We start from the raw sequence: 18,391 nt of genomic DNA on the forward strand, positions 1-18,391 counted from the left end.
GAGAGAGGGGGGGGGGGGGGGGGGGGGGGGGGTTTGCAGCGCTTAAGCTCGACATGAGCAAGGCATATGATAGGGTAGAGTGGGGGTTCCTAGAAGCAGTTATGTTGAAGCTGGGGTTCAGTGCGAGATGGGTGGCATTGATTATGTACTGTGTTCGAACTGTGGAGTACAATGTGTTAGTAGAGGGGGAGGAGGTGGGGCCTATTAATCCGGGGAGGGGTTTGCGTCAAGGTGACCCGTTGTCCCCGTATCTATTTATACTGGTGGCGGAAGGGTTGAGCGTTGCGGTTAAACAGCAGGAATAGTGTGGAGGTGTGCATGGCGTGGCGGTGGCGAGGGGGGCGCCTAGGGTGTCCCATCTCTTGTTCGCCGATGACTGTTTTATTTTCTTCAGTGCGAATACTCTTGAGGCTGGTGTGGTTGCTGCAATTCTGGGAGAATATGCGCTAGCTTCAGGCCAGGAGGTAAATTTCGATAAGTCTTCGCTCTCTTTTAGTGCCAATGTGGGTCGTGAAGATAGGGAGGCTGTGAGTACACTATTAGGTGTTTCGGCAGGGGAGAGTGTAGGTCATTATTTGGGGTTGCCATCGTTGGTGGGGAGGAACAAGAGAGAGGTGTTGGGGTTATTACGGGAGAGGATCATGTCGCGTATCAATAGCTAGAACAACCGCTTTTTATCGCGGGCTGGGCGTGAGGTATTGATTAAAACTGTTTTACAAGCCTTGCCCACATACACGATGAATGTTTTTTTGCTGCCTCAGGAATTGTGTCGAGAGGTGGAAAGGATCCTAAATGAGTTTTGGTGGAATGGTCGCGGGCGAGGTGGGATGCGATGGATGAGGTGGGAAAGTTTGTGTACGCCCAAGAAGGTAGGAGGGCTGGGATTCCGGCGAGTGCGGGAGTTCAACATAGCGATGCTTAGTAAACAGGCATGGCGACTGGTGAAATTCCCTGACTCCTTGGTGGCACGGGTGTTTAAGGCGAGGTATTATCCTAGAAGTCAGTTCATGGATGCTAAGCTGGGGTATAATCCGTCGTTCATTTGGAGAAGTGTTTGGCAGACGAGGGCTGTGTTGGAACGTGGGGGCTGTTGGAGGGTAGGGGATGGTGGTACCATAAGGGTGTGGGGGGATGCATGGATTCCCAATAAGTTGAATATGAAGGTTGAGACGGAGATGCCGGAGTAGCTAGAGGGCACTAGATTCAAGGCCCTAATGCAGGTTGATCGTCGGGAGTGGGATACGGAGGTGGTGCAGGACATACTGAATGAGAGGGATGCGGGCTTGGTGTTGCGTATACCGTTGAGCCGTAGGGAGGGAGCATATACTCTTTTCTGGGCTGGCGATAAGCGGGGGAGGTTTACGGTGAAGAGTTGCTATCGCCTACTAACAAGGGAATTAGGGATGGAGGAGTGGAGTGGGTGGACGACAATATGGGGTATGCAACTGCCACCAAAGGTTAAGATATTTCTGTGGCAAGTTTGCATGCAATGTTTACCCACAGCGGATGTTCTTCGAGGTAGGAGGGTGTCATGCATGGTGGAGTGCCGGTTCTGTCGTGTTAGGGAGGAGTCAGCGTTGCATGTGTTTTTCCAGTGTGAGGTGACGAAGTGCTGTTGGCAGAAGGTTGGGGTGGCGATGTATACAGGTGGGTGTACGACACTGAGGATGGGGCTGCAATATATATTTCAACATTTTGAGGAAGATGCCAGGTGTTTTATTTTTATGGTTTGGTGGAGTTTGTGGCAGTGTCGAAATGAGATTGTGTGGAAGGGAGGGGTTTTTGTGGCTGAGAGAGTTATTACCCATGCGCAGAATATATGGCATGGGTGGAGGCAAGCTAATGGTATTGGAGAGGTGATGGAGCATAATGGACCAACTCCTCCGCAACAATGGCGCAAGCCAGAACATGGGCGGTGGAAACTGAATGTGGATGCTGCGTTTGAGGAGAGTTCGGGTACGACAAGCATTGGTATGGTCATACGAGATGAGGGGGGTGATTTTATCGCTGCCAAAGCCATTCCAGGACTGCATACAGTTTCGGCTAGGGAGGCGGAAGCGGTGGGGGTTCCGGAAGCACTGAGTTGGTTGAAGGCCCGGGGAGTGACTAAAGTGGATGTGGAAATGGATGCTCAGGAGGTCTACTATGCTTTGCTAGGGCCTTCGGGAGATTCAGGATTTGATTTAATAATTGATGATGTAAAAGACATAGCAGCCACTATTGACGAGCTGCTTTTCTATTCTGTTAAGCGATCAGCGAACCGAGTCGCCCACTTAATTGCTAGGGAGGCTAGTTCTTTGTCTGGTTGTATTTGTTGGGTTACCATCCCACCTTTGTTCGCTTTGGATGCTTTACATGTTGATAATGAGAATTAAGCTTTGAGTTTGCGTCAAAAATTTTTTTTGTTTTTTTCAAATTGAAAAAAAAAATTAAAATCTTAGCACTATTTTTTTTTTTGTGACAAAGGAACATTCAACTATTACTGGGATGTGTGAATTGATTCTGTTCCTAATTAAGAGGAGGTTGATAATAATTAGACTTGTAACCATTCAAATATGAAAATTATGATCTACCCACTAGATCATCGGCAGCTATTGTCTCACAGAGGGGAGTAGGATTTGAGCTGGCTTACGTGTGTAACTTGGCGTTGATGTGGATCGGATCGGAGGATGATTTTTAGGCGCAAATTTTATTGTGGAGACAAAACGACGTCGTTTTGATTAATGAAAACAGACAGATGAAACGGTCTCCGTTCCGCGCAACTGCAATATCAGTTCAACACAACTGTAGCATCAGTTCTGAAACGGTTGGCAGTCGGCCTCAACACAACTGCAGTATCATTTGAGAGGGAGGCGTTTCTCGTACTTATTGAAATGACGTCGTTTTGTGACCTTCGTCCAAAATGCATGTCCACGGTATAAGGACTGATTTTGAGGTACGTGGGTAGGGTGTACATGTAATTTCTTCAACTCAACAACTATCACTTTGATGTTCGATCATGTGATGTATGATTGTGACCTCACTCCATCTGCAACTTCACTTCATCTCATCTTTCAATTCCCCTTTCGTTCCGCAACTACACTAAACTAGCTTTAAACTTTCCACCTACGTACGTGAAGCATCATGCGGCATGCTCTGATCTATTGTGGCCTTTCCAAATAAAAATAAGTTTCTTGCAGAACTTTTTGGCTAAAAGATACAATATAAATTTGAGATATGGCTCAAATAAACCATTCCATTTGTATAATATGTCATCTAACTCTAAAAAGCTCTAAATAAGCCATTAAATTTGAAAAATATGATACTATATTTTTACCTCCTTATAACTTAATTAGGATGACACATTACACTAGATTTTTGAACTACAACTCATCTATTTGTTGCTAATTTGAATGTCAACTGTACTACTACTACTACTACTACTATTATTATTATTATTATTACCAATCGCATGCAAAGAAATAAAGTATGAAATTACATCGTTACCCACATGTATTTACTTAGAAAAAATGGTATCAAACATAAATTTTTCTCGAAAAGTGAAAAATGATCTTAGTGGTCCCTCAAGGTTCAACATGTTACAATCTCGAAAAAAAAATTAAGAACCACTCTCAAATTATCTATAAAAATCGAACAGATCATATTAGATTTTTAAAGAGTGATATTTTCATAATTATCGTCATCTTCCCCTTGTATAACTTTTAAAAATCAAATGTTCTTTTAAAAAATCATGCTTCAGACCTTAAGTAGTAAAAAGTAAATCCTAAACCAAATAAAATCAAAACTCGATCATAAACTCTAAAATCCGTTTTTTTTTTTTTTTTTTTTTAAGGGAGGGAACCCAGTACAACTAATAGCTATCCTTTTGGATCGCTTTGTTAACTCTGTCTATCTCAAGACGGTCCCTAATAATCTCCGGGGATCATGGAACTCAATCCAGTCGCATTGTTTTCTAAAAGATTTTTTCATTTGATCCAATACATACATAAAATAGAATTAAAACTGAAAATATAAATCTATTAGCAGTAATGTATGTATTCATCTGCATACAACAAAAATGATGAAAATGAATTTTATTATTAATTAGTATTATATCCACAATATCATATGAAAAAGTTGCATGCAACAATAATACTTAAGTCGCTATTTCTAAATCTAAAGATTTCCACCATATATATATTTATAATTAATCCAACACACAAAACATATATTTTGGTCGTTTAAGCAGATTTTTCGTTGTCATAAATCATTGTTTTCGAGGTGTGTTCTTCAAGAACATGAGACGCAGATCAGCAGCGTCTATCACCTTATCATCTTCACCCTCGGGTCTATAATACCCTGTTACAGGATCCGGATACCATGAAGCCGCCGCCTTGTCTACCGCTTCATTTCCACTTTTCGGCGTAGCATTGCTATTGCTATTGCTCTTTGCCCTTCCACTCGCCACCGCTCCCTCCGCCGCATATCCCCTCCTGCAACCATATCACCGCCGTTTTCAAACCATCCATATCGTTATAATATACCCCCTTCATCCCGTGTCTGTTTCTATGGTTAGGAGAAAAGTTATTTTTAATTTAAATTTGTATAATACTAAATTTAATATTAGTATATAAAATTTATATATTTAAAAACTACCCTAAAAATATTATTAAATATAAAAAATCATAAACAAGACTGATAAAATAAACATGATTTAAAATTCGCTAAAGGGTGCCTAGAGCCTAGGGCTTAGGCATATTTTTGTATTTTATTTTTTATTTTTTATTTTAAAAATGTTTAATTTTTTAAGACCGGTAATTATAAATTATTTAATGCTTTAATAGTTAATACTAAAATATTAAATATCAACTTACGATTTTGAACAATTTAGAGTTATTAATTGGCGACCTAGTCTAGGCCTAACTGCCTAAGAGGCCTCCCTAGACCACCACCAGTTGTAGTGATATGTTAAGCTCAGGGCCGGATTAGAAAATTTTCTAACATTTTTTACATACAAAGTAATCATGACAAAAAATTATACCAGATGTTCCAAATGTTCTTTAGATTGTTTAGATTATACAAAGTAATCATTTAAAATTTTCTTTAGATTGTTTCTATTTTCAATGCTTTTTAGAATAACATTATATAAAATAATTTTAAAAATTGTGTATAAGAAAAGAACAAAAACACCTAAATATTTTTAAAAAGTTCTCCTCAGTCCGATTTTTTTTGTTCTTTTCTTCTTTCACTTCCTAGACAGAACACAGTAACTCAAGGTGATTATAATTCAAAAGTTATATATATATATAGAATTACTCATAAGAGGATTATAAATTTATAGCCCTAAATTCCTAATGCCTTATAGGTTGTTGTGTTGTCTGTGTAGAATGTTGCGGTAGGGTGTTGATTCTAATAGATAATTAGGTATCCCATGTCGGTTCTATTTCTAAATTTAATTTATTTAATTAAGCGTCGATTCCTGAAAGTTTCAGGAGTCCCATCTATTCTTAATTTTTTGTTTTCTAATAACACTATATATATATATATATATATATATATGAATGGCCCCTTCTATCATGGGCTTTAGCCCCGACCCTGGTTAAGGGCCGGGCAATATTTTTGCAACACCGGAAATAAGATGGATGGGATAATTAACGATGGAGTAGTACCTGCAGATGGCGGCGACGGATATTCTGTGAAGGACGAAAGAAGAGAGCTGCTTGGCTGTGGAGAAATTGCGAGCCATTTTAAAATTCTAATGAATTAATGTGTACAATATACGCTGCAGCGGCGAAAAGAGTGGTTTAGGAAGATTTGCCGACGTTCAGGCTTACGAATTAGTTTGAGTGTTCTCTGATCGTCGGGAACTGCAATATGAGGGGCAGACGGTTGTGTGTATATATAGGTGCTGATCGAGTGGGGAAGATCGACATTTCCCTCAATTCACTGCTTGTTCGACACGTGGTTGGTGCTTCAACCTGTTTCAACTTTCAACCCTTTTCGTAGCGTCTTTTTCTCCGGTCACAGTTATAATCAATCTGAAATTCACAGGTTTTGTTTAGTTTTGCTTCTTTTTTTTTTTTTTTTTAATCTCTTAATTTTTTTAATCCAATAAAGCAATTTTCACTTTTAGTTATAGATTGATACATGTTATCACATTTAGTTCTACTATTTTAATTTTGACTTATTACATCCTTGAGTTTTATTTGATTGCAACAATTAGTCCTCCATTTAACATTTTGTCACTTCACTATATAATTTTTTTTTTTGAAAACCAACCCACTTCACTATATAATAAAGATGGTTAACATATAATTTTATCTTTCAAATGTAATTGCTCTCGGTCTCTTATAAACTCCTCTAATTGAATATTAAATTACATGTTAGTCATATTTATTAAATGGTGGATTAATAACATTTTAGAAGAGTTAATTCCGATTTGGTCTCTCGACTATTGGGATTTCACCACTTTGGTCCTCGACAATTTTTCTTGCCCAATTAAGTCCTTGACTTTGAAAAAATTAACCAATTTGGTCCTCCGTTTATTTTACCATTTGATATCCGTTAAATCAGGACCAAATTGGTAATTTCACTATAGTCAAGGGACCATTTCAGTCAAAATTAATTACCGAAATGGTCCCTTGACTATTGAGATTTCACCAATTTGGTCCTGATTTAACACCAAAATAAACGGAGGACCAAATTGGTTAATTTTTTCAAAGTCGGGGACTTAATTGGGCAAGAAAAATTGTCGAGGACCAAAGTGGTGAAATCCCAATAGTCGAGGGACCAAATTGGTAATTAACTCCATTTTAGAAGGAAGATTAATTATGACAAGTAAATGAAAGTCAAAGATATAATGTAATAAAATTAAAAGTGCGTGACTAATGTGACAATATTATAATCGTCGAGACTAAAAGTGCAATTCGCTCAATCCAATATATTCAAAATGCTCATAAATATAATACAATGAAATTTAGGGTGTGTTTGGAAAACAGGAAAATGACTTCTCTGGAAAATGTTTTCTGAAAAATGAGTTCATTTTCGGTGTTTGGATGTACTCTGGAAAACTGTCTGTGTGTGTTTGGTTCATTTTCCGGAAAATGAGTGGAAAATGAGTAAAAATGTATAATTATATTATTTTATTATTTTATTTAAAATATAAAAATATATAAATTAATAATATTTATTAGAAATTAGAAATAAAAAAAAATTTACAAAAAAAGTCGCACAACACCATTTTCTGATTCCGAAAAATGACTTCTGGATTTTTTGTCGGGAAGTCATTTTCCGGATGTCGCCAAACACCAAAAGCTCGGAAAATGATTTCCGAAAATTATTTTTCGAGTTACTAAACACCCCCTTAGTAAAAGGAATAATTGCATTTGTTCTTCTTTTTCTTTTCTTTTTTTTTTGTCTCGTTACTATTATACAATTTAGGGTGTGTTTGGTTGGTGGGTTTAGACATAAGAAATAGGTATGAAAGTGATTATTAGTGTTTGGTTGATAGGTTTTGAGAATGCTACTATGGTTTTGGAATACCCCATTAATGAAAAAATACATACCCTTATTAAATAAGGGTTTCATTTTCCTTCCTCCTTTCTTCCCCAACTATTAATAATTATTCTCATTCCACCCAACTACCAAACATGCTAAATACTTTCACCAAAACCCATTACTCATACTAAGTATTTGATACTCATTCCGATTCCGATTCTCATGTGCGAACCAAACGCAGTCTCTCATTTTCAATTTTAATCAATGTAGTCCTCAATTATTTTACCATGTTGTAAATTTTGTATCTTAAGATATAAATTAATTAATTTAATCCCTTTAAAATGAAAGTTGATACAAGTAAACAATTGATGAACTATATTCATCATCATAATATATTGTTGTATATGATCATAAATTTAAATCTTAATATACATAAACACTAAATCTTAATATACATAAACATAAAGTATTCCAAGACTAATAGTCTAATACTAATGAAAATATTGGAACCAGCCAAAGAATAATGGAGACAAGAGTCTGAGAGCCCATGAAGATGGTCTGGGCGACGAAAGATAGATGACCCTGACCAAAATAGAGGATCCAAGCCCAAGGCGATCAAGGACCCTATATGATTGTGCCCGCATGGCAAGCAGGCACCCAGGTGGGCATACCTGGCGGCCAGCCCCCAAGTCCCATAGGCCTGGAACTAGGGTCCAATCTCCGCGACCGGCCGATTCCGCCAACCTTCGTAGCTTAAGAGTATGGATCTTGATTTAATCATGTGGTTATACCACATATATATTTAGCCACAATTAGTTACAACTCCCTTGTATCAATAGGCATTGTCCAGTTATTATAACATCATGTTCAGTTATTACAATCTACTTGTAATATTCAGGCTCTAATCAACTCAATTTCACTATAATTCTTCTCTCTATCTTATCCATTTTATCCCATTATTCGCGAACTTATATACTGATATGAGTAAATACATACTCGGGTTATATAGTTTCATCATTGAACTAATACAATACTCGAACCGTCAATCTAAATGGGCAATTATTCAACACATTCACTAGCTATGTCGAGATCGAGATGAAGCATTCTTAGCAGGAAGTATTGCATGGTCTTTTTGATACATATGTATGGGGGATTAAAGGCAGTTGCATGCTTATGGGTCCATTGGATCTAATCTGATTGGTTGTTTTCAATGCACTTAAAGATATCTGAACTTGACTAACTACCAAATTGATACGTGAACTTGACTAGATGTTGTCTAAAACTTCAAATCATGCATCGTCACTATTTGTCTACACCCTAAACCAATGTAATCATGGGTCATATCAAAGATATGATGTTTAAATTGTGATTTTTTTTTTCCGTTAGTTCCATTAACGGGAACTTATTGAAACTATTTACAATTTAAATTTTTTATAATATTATGTTTAGTATAATAATATATAAAATTTATATATTTAGAAATTATATTAAAAGTATTAATAAACACAAATAAAATTCAAATTTAAAAACTATAAAAAAAATTAAAGAAAATAAGCAAAGAAAAATAATTATTTAACCAATAAATAAACATGGCAAATAAAATGAAATAGAGAAATGATGGTCACTAATACAAAAAAGAATATAGGAGACTGATTTTTAGTCACCCAAGGGTAGTGTATTTTTAAAAAAAATCGCAATGACAATTTCGTAAATAATTGATCAAGAATCCGCGTCTATTGTTAATTAACATGGACGCGATTTAAAAAAAAAACGCTTTTACTTTTCGTGACCGTTCCTCGTAGAAACGGTCTCGAAAAGTACATATTAAAAAAAAAAAGTTAAAAGGTAGATTTTCCGCGACTACGGAAAGTTTGGATTTTTTTTTTTAAAAGAAAAAAAATTCTTTTTACTTTCCGCTACCGTTTCTAAGTTAAACAAAAACGTGACCAAATCATATCTACACTCTCTCACTCTCACTCTCATCAAATCTACCGTGTACATGGCACCACTGCGCGACGCCTCACTCTCTCACTCTCCCAGATCTAACGCCTCCACCACTGCGATGCAACGACTGCCACAGTCGCCGACGCCACCGCTGATATGCTCTGTCGTTTCTGGCGAGACCGACGCTACCACTGCCTCCCCTACGACGCTGGCGCTGACGATACCACGGCCACAGTCGACCCCTCCGCCCTAGCTTCAGCTAGCCGACGTCCCAACCACCGTTGTCGCCGCTGGCCGCCAGGTATAGTTTTTTAATGGTTAATAATGTGTGTTTTATTATTATTTTGATAAATGTGATATTTTATTATTTTTAGAAAATTTATATTAATTTGTGATTAGTTTTTATATATTTTTTTTTATATTATTATGTTAAAGAATATGAATTTTGGCAAAAATATGTATAAATTTATGATTATTTGTTGTGCTTATATATTAATGTGTGTATGTTAATACTTTTGAATTTTTTTTTCAAAATTTGATAATTTTTTAGGTGAATTATTGTGATTAAATATTAAAGTGTGTATACCTATGGGGCAAGAATTACTATTATTATTCTATTTTGAATTTTGCCTTTTTAAATGTTAAATTTTGAATTTCAATATTTTTTTGTGAAATAGGTATTTTGATGAATTAGTTAGTTTGATAAATTAAGTATTTGATTAGTTAGGTATATATATTGAATATGAATTATGTAGTTTGATGAATTAGATTAAATTTGATGAGTTATGTATACTTTCATTATACATTTGGTATTTTGATGAATTGAGTGCTTTGATTAAGAATTAGGTTCTTTGATGAATTAGGTAATTTGACAAATTAGGTATTTGATTAGTTAGGTATATATATATATTTTGAATATGAATTATGTAATTTGAATTAGATTGAATTTGAAGATGAATTAGGTATGAAATTTGATGAGTTAAGTATACTTTAACTATACATTAAGTATTTTGATTACGAATTAGCTAGGTAATTTGGTTTCAATTCAAATCACCTAATAGCGTTTATAAATGCGTATGTCATTGTGTTTGGTTTGGGAACGTCCTTCTCTTCAACAGGTTAGAGTTTTGAAAAGCTAAAGTTGATGTTCTAGTGAGCGTAAATGGCAGAAGGGAGGAAGAAGGGGGGGAAGAAATTAGGTAAATATATTAAGTGGTATTTGAAATTTAAAAAATGTCCATGGTCTAAATGGTGTTTAATGGGCTTATATAACAAAAGGACTAAATTTGATTAACGTAAGATAGATTTGAGGGATCGAATATGTTCAAATTGGAAACCGAGGACTACATTGCAAATACACTAATAATTGAGAGACCAAAAGTGCAATTCCCCAAGTTCTTTTTTGGTAGAACAAGGCCACAAGCAATAGGAAGATAAGTAGGTCATGAAACCAGAACCAGGTAGGCAGTAGGACTGGGGCTTGGCATATACACCATGTAATCAAGTACAAGAAACAGATACATCGCTATTGTTTCTCTAAAATGAGGGAAAAGGACACGAGTTATAAAGTTATTTATAAGGTTAACATCACAGCTGCTCAACATCCATATTCTAGTATCAAAACATCAATTAATTCTACATGCAGGTAACTTGTTTACCAGTTTACTTTTTCGCATATGTAATCAGCATGGCATTGTCGCCCATTATCTTGAATCCCTGGAGTGCCTGCATTGCCACAGTGGATTGCATCTCATCTCCGTATTCGACAAAAGCAATTCCAGGCTTCGCTTCCACCATTCTGACTTCCTTAAAGCCAGTATATTGAGAAAAGAGCATTTGGAGCATCATGGGAGTTGTCTGATGCGGAAGATTCTGGACAAACAATATCTTGTTTGGAGGAGCAGGAGCTTCTGGTACAGCAGCAATTGCTCCACCCATATATGGTATCTGTGATAGCTGCAATTATTGAGAAAGGAGAAAGAGTATGGAGATCACTTTAGGTGAAACAATAGTGTTGATACTTGTTCATAAAACCCCTGATAATGACAAGCTGGTCTAAAATACACTAAATTGTTGTACCTGTTTTTTTTAACCCAAAAGATCAATACTAGTTAAATTTCAATGGAAACTCAAGGAAAATGCTTACAGGAGGGGTTGCACCATAAGTGCCAACATATGCAGGATTCAGACCCATTCCGGCTTGATTAGAGTCATGCTGCTCCTTTTTCTTCTTTCCTGCCAGATAAATATAATATAGTTAAATAAAAATATTGATACAAGTGACCAAAAATGTTCCATACCAAGTAAATGAAAAGGAAAAACACTATAAATAAAATGCAGATTTTATTAAAGAAGGAATTATAACCAAAAAAAAAAAAGGACTGTCCTCATAAAACACTGCACAGATTTACATAACTTGTTTTGAGGGTGCATGGCAGCACCTCCTAGCAACTGGTGGTTACATCAGTGATGCAAATAAAGAGAAGGAGAAAAGAGAATTGTGGAACATCTTGCTGTTAATGTGAGATGTCGGAGGTTGTTCAAACTAAAACTACCTGAAAGAGGCTCCTAACACCCAGCCTACAGGGATAAAATTGCAAGGCATTGATTCCATTGAATATTATTTCAATGAATACATGTAAGCCTATTAATATTGAATTGTAACTGTAATTTACACAAAATATCTTTTTTTTTAACATAATATTTTAATACAAGAGTTACCATTTACAAAATGCATATATGTCAAATTCAAATAACACTTAAAGCAAAACTGGTTTAAAATTTACAAAATGCAGATACATTGAATTTGATTTAATAAATGCAAACAACAAAATATGCCTTAACAGACTTACCTCTGTCTTCATGCTTCTTTCTTTTTTCTCGAGGTACAAAAGTACCGTCTGCCTTGGCTATAATATCTGATTTTGTCTTTGCAAATTGTATCCTCTGTGAAATATATACATATATGCATGAAAAGAATAAACCAAAAACTTTTAAGAGGGACAAAAAGACAGCATAAAAGGACTGAAAAAATAGTTTCAACCTTACATACTGAGCTTTCTCATCAATCAGGTTAAAAGCACATATGCCCTAAATGAAACTAATGGCAGCAGAAAAATCTAAACCAAAAATGTTCAGCAATTTGCTAGTAACACAAATCCACTTCTCTTCAAAGCCTGTGCCACATTCTTATTGATGATAAACAGCTGATAAAAAAACATAATGATATACCACGTGTTCACAATGTAACCAGCTGAAAGCACAAAATCTAAAGAATATAACAGTGGACAAATAATTTAATCCATTTTTTTTCAAGCAGACTGAACATCAGCTATTAGAAATGCTGCAAAGAATGGTTTGGTCATACAATGATATCGTCAAACAAGGATAAGAGAGAGAAGGAAATGATAACCATGACATTTCTCTATTGGTTTCTAGGAATCTCATTTACAATAGAATGATGGTAATTCTTCATCAAACCACAAAGAATAAGATTTTGAATAATTCCATCACAACTAATAAGGCCTTACTTTTATAGGGCAATGCATTACATGATTAGACACTTTCATTTCCTTGTTGATTGAAGTTTTCCTAGAGTAAATAAGATGTAACTAATCCTATAACAGATATGATATTATAAAAAATGTAGGAAGATACATAACTTAGAACTAACCACACACTGGATTACTAAATCCGTCATGGTACTGGTTATGAAAGTTATCAACATAAAACATGCTCAATCAAACGTTCCAACTATGAAATTTAAGTTACAGCACAAATTTGCAGTGTCAGCTAATTCTTTATACTTTCTGTTCAACTATGAAATATAAGCTACAACAGCAATTACAAATTTTGTAGTGTCAGCTAATTCTTTATACTCACTGTTTATTTGTGTCCAAAATGTTTTATGGACTCCAGTACATACTCTCAATTAATGCTTGAAATAAATCAATAAGAACAAAAATTGATGTATATTGTGAAACATTTAAGTGACCTTTCACTTGAATGAGGGGTCTTACATAGAGTATATTCCAAATGACACATCAAGGTGATATTTGATCAAGCATAAGTTTTACTGTCAGATTCTCACTAATGAACTCACTAGTAGGACTCAAATGAATGGACCATAGATACAGTAGCAATGGAAGATGATTCTAGTTTCTGAAAAGCTGAAGAAAAGCATCTCTTTTACCTTACTTTAACCACTGTTTTAGTCTGCTCAATCTGATTCTGATGGCATTGTTCTCAAATATTCAAAATAAAGAACTGAAAGAATTTTTGAAACATCCATTGTGTTTCCATAAGAAGTAAATACCTATATGAGTTTTGGTTTATCTATGACGAAAGATAATGGCATCAATTTTAACAAATAAATATCTTCCAATTTGAAAAATAGCAATTTTATACCTGCTCACCATAAAACTATCAAAATTCTATTGTTTATATTTCACTAGGCCGTCCAAAATATTACACTATAACACACATAGGTCATTGGTTACATTAGTCAGCTACTGCAGAGAATTGTTAGGTAACATTGACACATTGTGCTAAGCCATGATTAGTACATTGTTTAAAGGCATAATTACAATTGGCTAAAATTAGTTCTAATTGTTTCATGGACTAGCAGAATCAAACGCATTGCAAATTTGAGTGGCTGATTCCAAAGAAAAGATAATAAGGATTAAGTAGTTACCATAGGCTTATCATAGAATGGGAATCCCTGCATTTGGCGAAGTGCACTGGTAGCAGATGAGACATCCTCAAAGATTACCCAGGCTTGACCTTTGTGTTTTAGGGTTTTGAACGCTAAAACCTCCAAAATCTTCCCGAACTGCGAGAACACGGCGTTTAGCGACTTCTTCAACTCTACAACAGCCAGCAACAATCTATTAACAATCAAATACGCATTCGCATTGCAAAATCTCGTATATATAAGCAATAGTTACTAATAAGGAGCATAGCTGCGGCGCGGCAGAGAGGGGAATACCGTCGAGCTTGATTTTCTCGTTGAGATTGTTAATGTAAATTGTCATGTTTGGGGAAATCTCGCCGCTGGCTTGGTTCGCCTCCGCCATAACTGGATTGTTATTTGCTTTGCTTTGCTTTGCTGCTACCCCTTCTGTGTCGAGGGTTCCAGGCTTCCAGCCAAGTTAGAAGTTAGAACAGTGTTCCAAGCTCGTACTAGCTCAACTGCTACAATTTCTTTGAACAAGCAGAGGTTCGCATTCACGCCTTTGTGGGTAGGCCAAAGAATAAGGCCCAATTAATATAGTCTAGCCCAATCGTAGCAGGAAAATAGTCAAAAAAAACCTTTAAATTTTATACCAAAAGTCAATTATCCCCTAAACTTTTTAAAGGGTCAACTAAACGCTCAAATATGTCAAATTGAGTTAAATACATCAAATTTATCGATAGCCAAGAGGTTAAACGCACCAATTCGCATTCTCCCGGTTGAAGACGACCAGAAATGGCCGCCTTCGCCCAGAGAAGGTGACCTCGCCTTCCGTCGGAGATGGCGACAGGGCAACGATCGAGTCGTCGCCGGATGCCGGAAGTCGTCGTCGGATGCTGGAAGTTGTCGACGGTCGCCGAATGACTTGTAATAAGTGCATTTACTTGTTTTGGGCTTCATTGCCTCAATTTGACATGTTTAAGGGATTAATTGACCATTTTAAAAGTTTAGGGGCCTAATTGACTTTTGGTGTAAAATTTTGGGTCTATTTGACCCTTTTCCCAAAAATTTATTGAGGTTGATAAAATACTAGACTGAATGTACATTATATGTATTTTCATTTATTATATAGTAGGTTCATAATGTTCATTATATATCTTCACATAAACATTACACTACAAATACACAATATTTAATAACATTTATCACATAAGGAGGGAGAGCCCCGAAACAAGAGAGCTTAACACACTCTAACACCACATAAACGCACTAGGGATGCCCAGGGCGCCTTTCTCTAGATTTCTCAAAATAATAGTAGGAGGTTCTCTTAAGCAGCTCCATCTATCCTCCCTTTGGCACGCAAGCTTGGCCAGATTGTCTGCTATGTGATTTTGTACCCGATATACATGTTTAATGGTTATGTCCCAATCTTTAGCCATCCACCTCTTGCATGTTTCAATTATGTTATTCAACAAACCTCTCGCCCTTTGCTCACCATTAAGTCTTTTTACTGTATCATGGGAATCACTTATAATCTCAATATTCCTAAACTCTTTCCTCCATGCCCATTCCATAGCTTTGAGGACCACAATAGCCTCAATTTCTGCAATACAAGTTATAGAAGTTTTAAACATGAAACCCCCTTCCCAAATTCCTTCCGTGTTATTCTACCACAGCCAGCTACCTTTGTGATGGCATTAATACTTCCATCCACATCAATAGCAATGGTATCATTCTTTGGCCTTTCCCATATGAGAGTTTCATTAGCACCCACATTTATGATGTCCTTTGATTAGTTTCCTTGTAGAATGCTCTCGTGGTTATATTATAATGGTTAAGGATCCATGCAACTTTGTCAACATTCTCTAAATCCTCCTCGCCAAATACCACTCTATTTCTCCATCTCCACAACCACCATATAGCAATTGCAAATACTCTCTTCCACTCCTCTCCATAAATTGTGTGATCTCTCCCTACTATGTTGTCGTCGAACTACTTTTGGAAGTCCAATCTCTCATTGCTCTGAGCCTCAGCACTCCCCAACAACGCCTTCCATACATTCCTAGCTACTGGGCAACTTTGAAAAATATGCTCAACAATTTCACTGCTTGTAACACACCTGGGACAACAGTCGTACACCTCAAGGTGTCGTCTCTTTCTTTCAGCGTTGCAAAGGATTCGCTCATGTCTAACTAAACAGAGGAAAACACATATTCTGTTCGACACCTTCAATTTCCAGATTGCCTCCCAGATATTATCCTGCACAGCTGAAGCATCCCAAGTAATCGCACGATACCGCTGGACTGATAGAGAACGTACCTGATTCTTTTAGTGCCCAGTATACTCATCCTTGGCTTATTCAGCTTCATGGAGGATAATCAGTTCCATCTTGTTACATATTTATCTAGGAATAATATCTCTAAAATACTCCCACTTAGGCGAAGCAAACAATATAATACAATTCCTATCTATTACGGCATGTTTGGTTCGCGGAATAGGCCTGGAATGGCACAGCATTCCCGAGAATAGGCCTATTCCTTTGTTTGGTAATGCTTTCTATTCCTAGGAACAATGTTCCTAGGAATGAGCTATTACCCTTGCAAGGGTAATAGCTATTACTAGACCCTCCCTTGGTATTCCTATTCCTGAGTTCTCAGGAATAGACAAATTTTCTTATTTACTATTTTACCCTTAATTAAACTTAAAATATATTTAGATCACAACACTCTTTGAATCAAATTTATTTTTTTATAAAAAATATTATTTTTGTAGTAATTGATAGCGTAAATTGTCCTGGGATTACGGTTACGCTACGAATACGTATGTTGCAAATGGATGGAGGAAAAGGGGCGCTCGGCGAGTCAGTCGGCCGGTCCGTCTACGGGCGACGACTGAGCGGTCCGAGGCCACGAGTTGAAATGGCGAATGGTAATCTGTTGAGTGGATTGCAATATTAAGTGGATCACGCGAAGCGATCGTTACAGGTGCTCTAACTATTACAAACGACTGGTAGTGTTGTGAGGTGCTTGTGAGTGGTGAATGTAGATTTCAATCTGAGATGGATCCCCAGTGAAGGAGGGAGACCCCCTATTTATACTAGTTGAAGACTGTCTTGAGCATTTAATGAGCTGCTACAGGTGGCTTGACGTGGTGCCTTCCCACTGGCTCGGTCAGACGGTCGATCTACAGCTACGTGTAGACCAGCTGCTCGAGGTATCAGCACCGCCATCTCTGCAAGTTTTCAGGCGCCGCACTGCGGATCAAGTGGATTCTGATGTTACTTGTAGTGTAAGTCAAGATTTCGGCTTGCAGGTTGCGTCACTTTGTTGATCGACCGGTCATCCTTCGGTAGATCAGTCGGATCAGTCGGGTGTGTTCTGTCGGGGCGACTCCAAGGGCGATCCGAGAGCATTTTGTCACGAGGCCTATCGGTACAAGCAAACCGGTTGATCACAAGTGATTTATCCCAGTCGGGTTGATGACTATGACGGACCAGCCAGTTGGCGATTGACGGATCGGGTGACACTTGGCGGACCGGCTCAACGGGTAATCTTTGTACGTATTTATCCATCAGTAATATTTCATAACAATGGTAAATAATCCATCCATGTTCGTGGGCGAATAAAACCAAGCAGTGTAGCATGAAATTTGCAGCAATCATTTCACACAACATCATTTTTCAAAGGATTATCATACAATAAATTGATCAACAATAAATAATATTCATAAATTAATTTCCTTTTATAAACATACACACCAATGGTACTAATGATTGCAGAAAACCATGAAAAGGAAAAAGAAGAAATCAATACTAATTCATCGAGGGACTCGTAAAAAGAGATTGATCCCTTGCATCACTTCCGCCATTGTATTGTTCTTCCCTTTTGAATATCCAGGGTCCATACTTGCCAATTACCAGGGAGGGAGAAGCCATCTGTTAGAACTTGTGAAGATTACCGACGAGATGAAATCATTCAAGGCCTATGATAAACTGCGCATTGAGCGCACAAACAAGCGTTACCTTGGTGCAAGACAGAATTTAATACAAGAGATTTAATCATATTAGAATATAATTTGCAAGAAGAATGGTGTGTACTGTGTATAACTTGTATTCTGCTTATGATAAACACATCACATTTTATATAGTAATATTAGGACTCTTGAATATCAGATCATTTGTTGCAGGAAGACTCCTTGAAATAAGGAGAGACACCCATCTCAAACCAACTTCCTGAAATACTTAATAATTTTTTCTTCTAAATATTATTAAATGCTCTTTAAATTTGTTTGTTATTTATA

At 36.7% G+C, this 18,391-nt stretch overlaps 3 protein-coding genes across 3 annotated transcripts; 1 reads left to right on the forward strand and 2 right to left on the reverse strand.

Annotated features, from left to right (window-relative positions):
* Positions 1-53: 53 nt before the first annotated feature.
* Positions 54-1,187, forward strand: LOC116024392. The gene is made up of 3 exons (XM_031265285.1): positions 54-304; positions 395-563; positions 762-1,187. The coding sequence occupies exons 1-3, from the start codon at positions 54-56 to the stop codon at positions 1,185-1,187; spliced, it is 846 nt and encodes a 281-aa protein (XP_031121145.1).
* A 2,871-nt stretch (positions 1,188-4,058) lies between these two features.
* Positions 4,059-5,868, reverse strand: LOC116026108 (protein SENESCENCE-ASSOCIATED GENE 21, mitochondrial-like). The gene is made up of 2 exons (XM_031267557.1): positions 5,649-5,868; positions 4,059-4,472 (listed from the first exon to the last, which is right to left on the reverse strand). The coding sequence occupies exons 1-2, from the start codon at positions 5,723-5,725 to the stop codon at positions 4,247-4,249; spliced, it is 303 nt and encodes a 100-aa protein (XP_031123417.1). The 5' UTR covers positions 5,726-5,868; the 3' UTR covers positions 4,059-4,246.
* Positions 5,869-10,862: 4,994 nt separating this feature from the next.
* On the reverse strand, positions 10,863-14,639 carry LOC116024613 (U1 small nuclear ribonucleoprotein A). Its single transcript, XM_031265549.1, has 5 exons — positions 14,408-14,639; positions 14,114-14,286; positions 12,273-12,366; positions 11,567-11,655; positions 10,863-11,376 (listed from the first exon to the last, which is right to left on the reverse strand). Exons 1-5 carry the CDS (start codon positions 14,493-14,495, stop codon positions 11,083-11,085), a joined length of 738 nt encoding a protein of 245 aa, XP_031121409.1. The 5' UTR covers positions 14,496-14,639; the 3' UTR covers positions 10,863-11,082.
* Between the last annotated feature and the right edge of the window lie 3,752 nt (positions 14,640-18,391).

Source organism: Ipomoea triloba, chromosome 7 (assembly GCF_003576645.1).
Source record: "Ipomoea triloba cultivar NCNSP0323 chromosome 7, ASM357664v1".
Lineage (NCBI taxonomy): Eukaryota > Viridiplantae > Streptophyta > Magnoliopsida > Solanales > Convolvulaceae > Ipomoea > Ipomoea triloba.

Bases quoted from the DNA above. Each gene is read 5' to 3' on its own strand.
- LOC116024392 (XM_031265285.1), top strand. From the start codon at position 54: ATGAGCAAGGCATATGATAGGGTAGAGTGGGGGTTCCTAGAAGCAGTT. The intron at 305-394 runs GTGTGGAGGTGT...TATTTTCTTCAG, and splicing joins GCGGTTAAACAGCAGGAATA to TGCGAATACTCTTGAGGCTG. The intron at 564-761 runs GTAGGTCATTAT...TTGCTGCCTCAG, and splicing joins GTGTTTCGGCAGGGGAGAGT to GAATTGTGTCGAGAGGTGGA.
- LOC116024613 (XM_031265549.1), bottom strand. From the start codon at position 14,495: ATGGCGGAGGCGAACCAAGCCAGCGGCGAGATTTCCCCAAACATGACA. The intron at 11,656-12,272 runs GTAAGTCTGTTA...TTTATCTGGCAG, and splicing joins AAAGAAGCATGAAGACAGAG to GAAAGAAGAAAAAGGAGCAG. The intron at 11,377-11,566 runs GTAAGCATTTTC...CAATAATTGCAG, and splicing joins CTTATGGTGCAACCCCTCCT to CTATCACAGATACCATATAT.
- LOC116026108 (XM_031267557.1), bottom strand. From the start codon at position 5,725: ATGGCTCGCAATTTCTCCACAGCCAAGCAGCTCTCTTCTTTCGTCCTT. The intron at 4,473-5,648 runs GTACTACTCCAT...ATATGGTTGCAG, and splicing joins TCCGTCGCCGCCATCTGCAG to GAGGGGATATGCGGCGGAGG.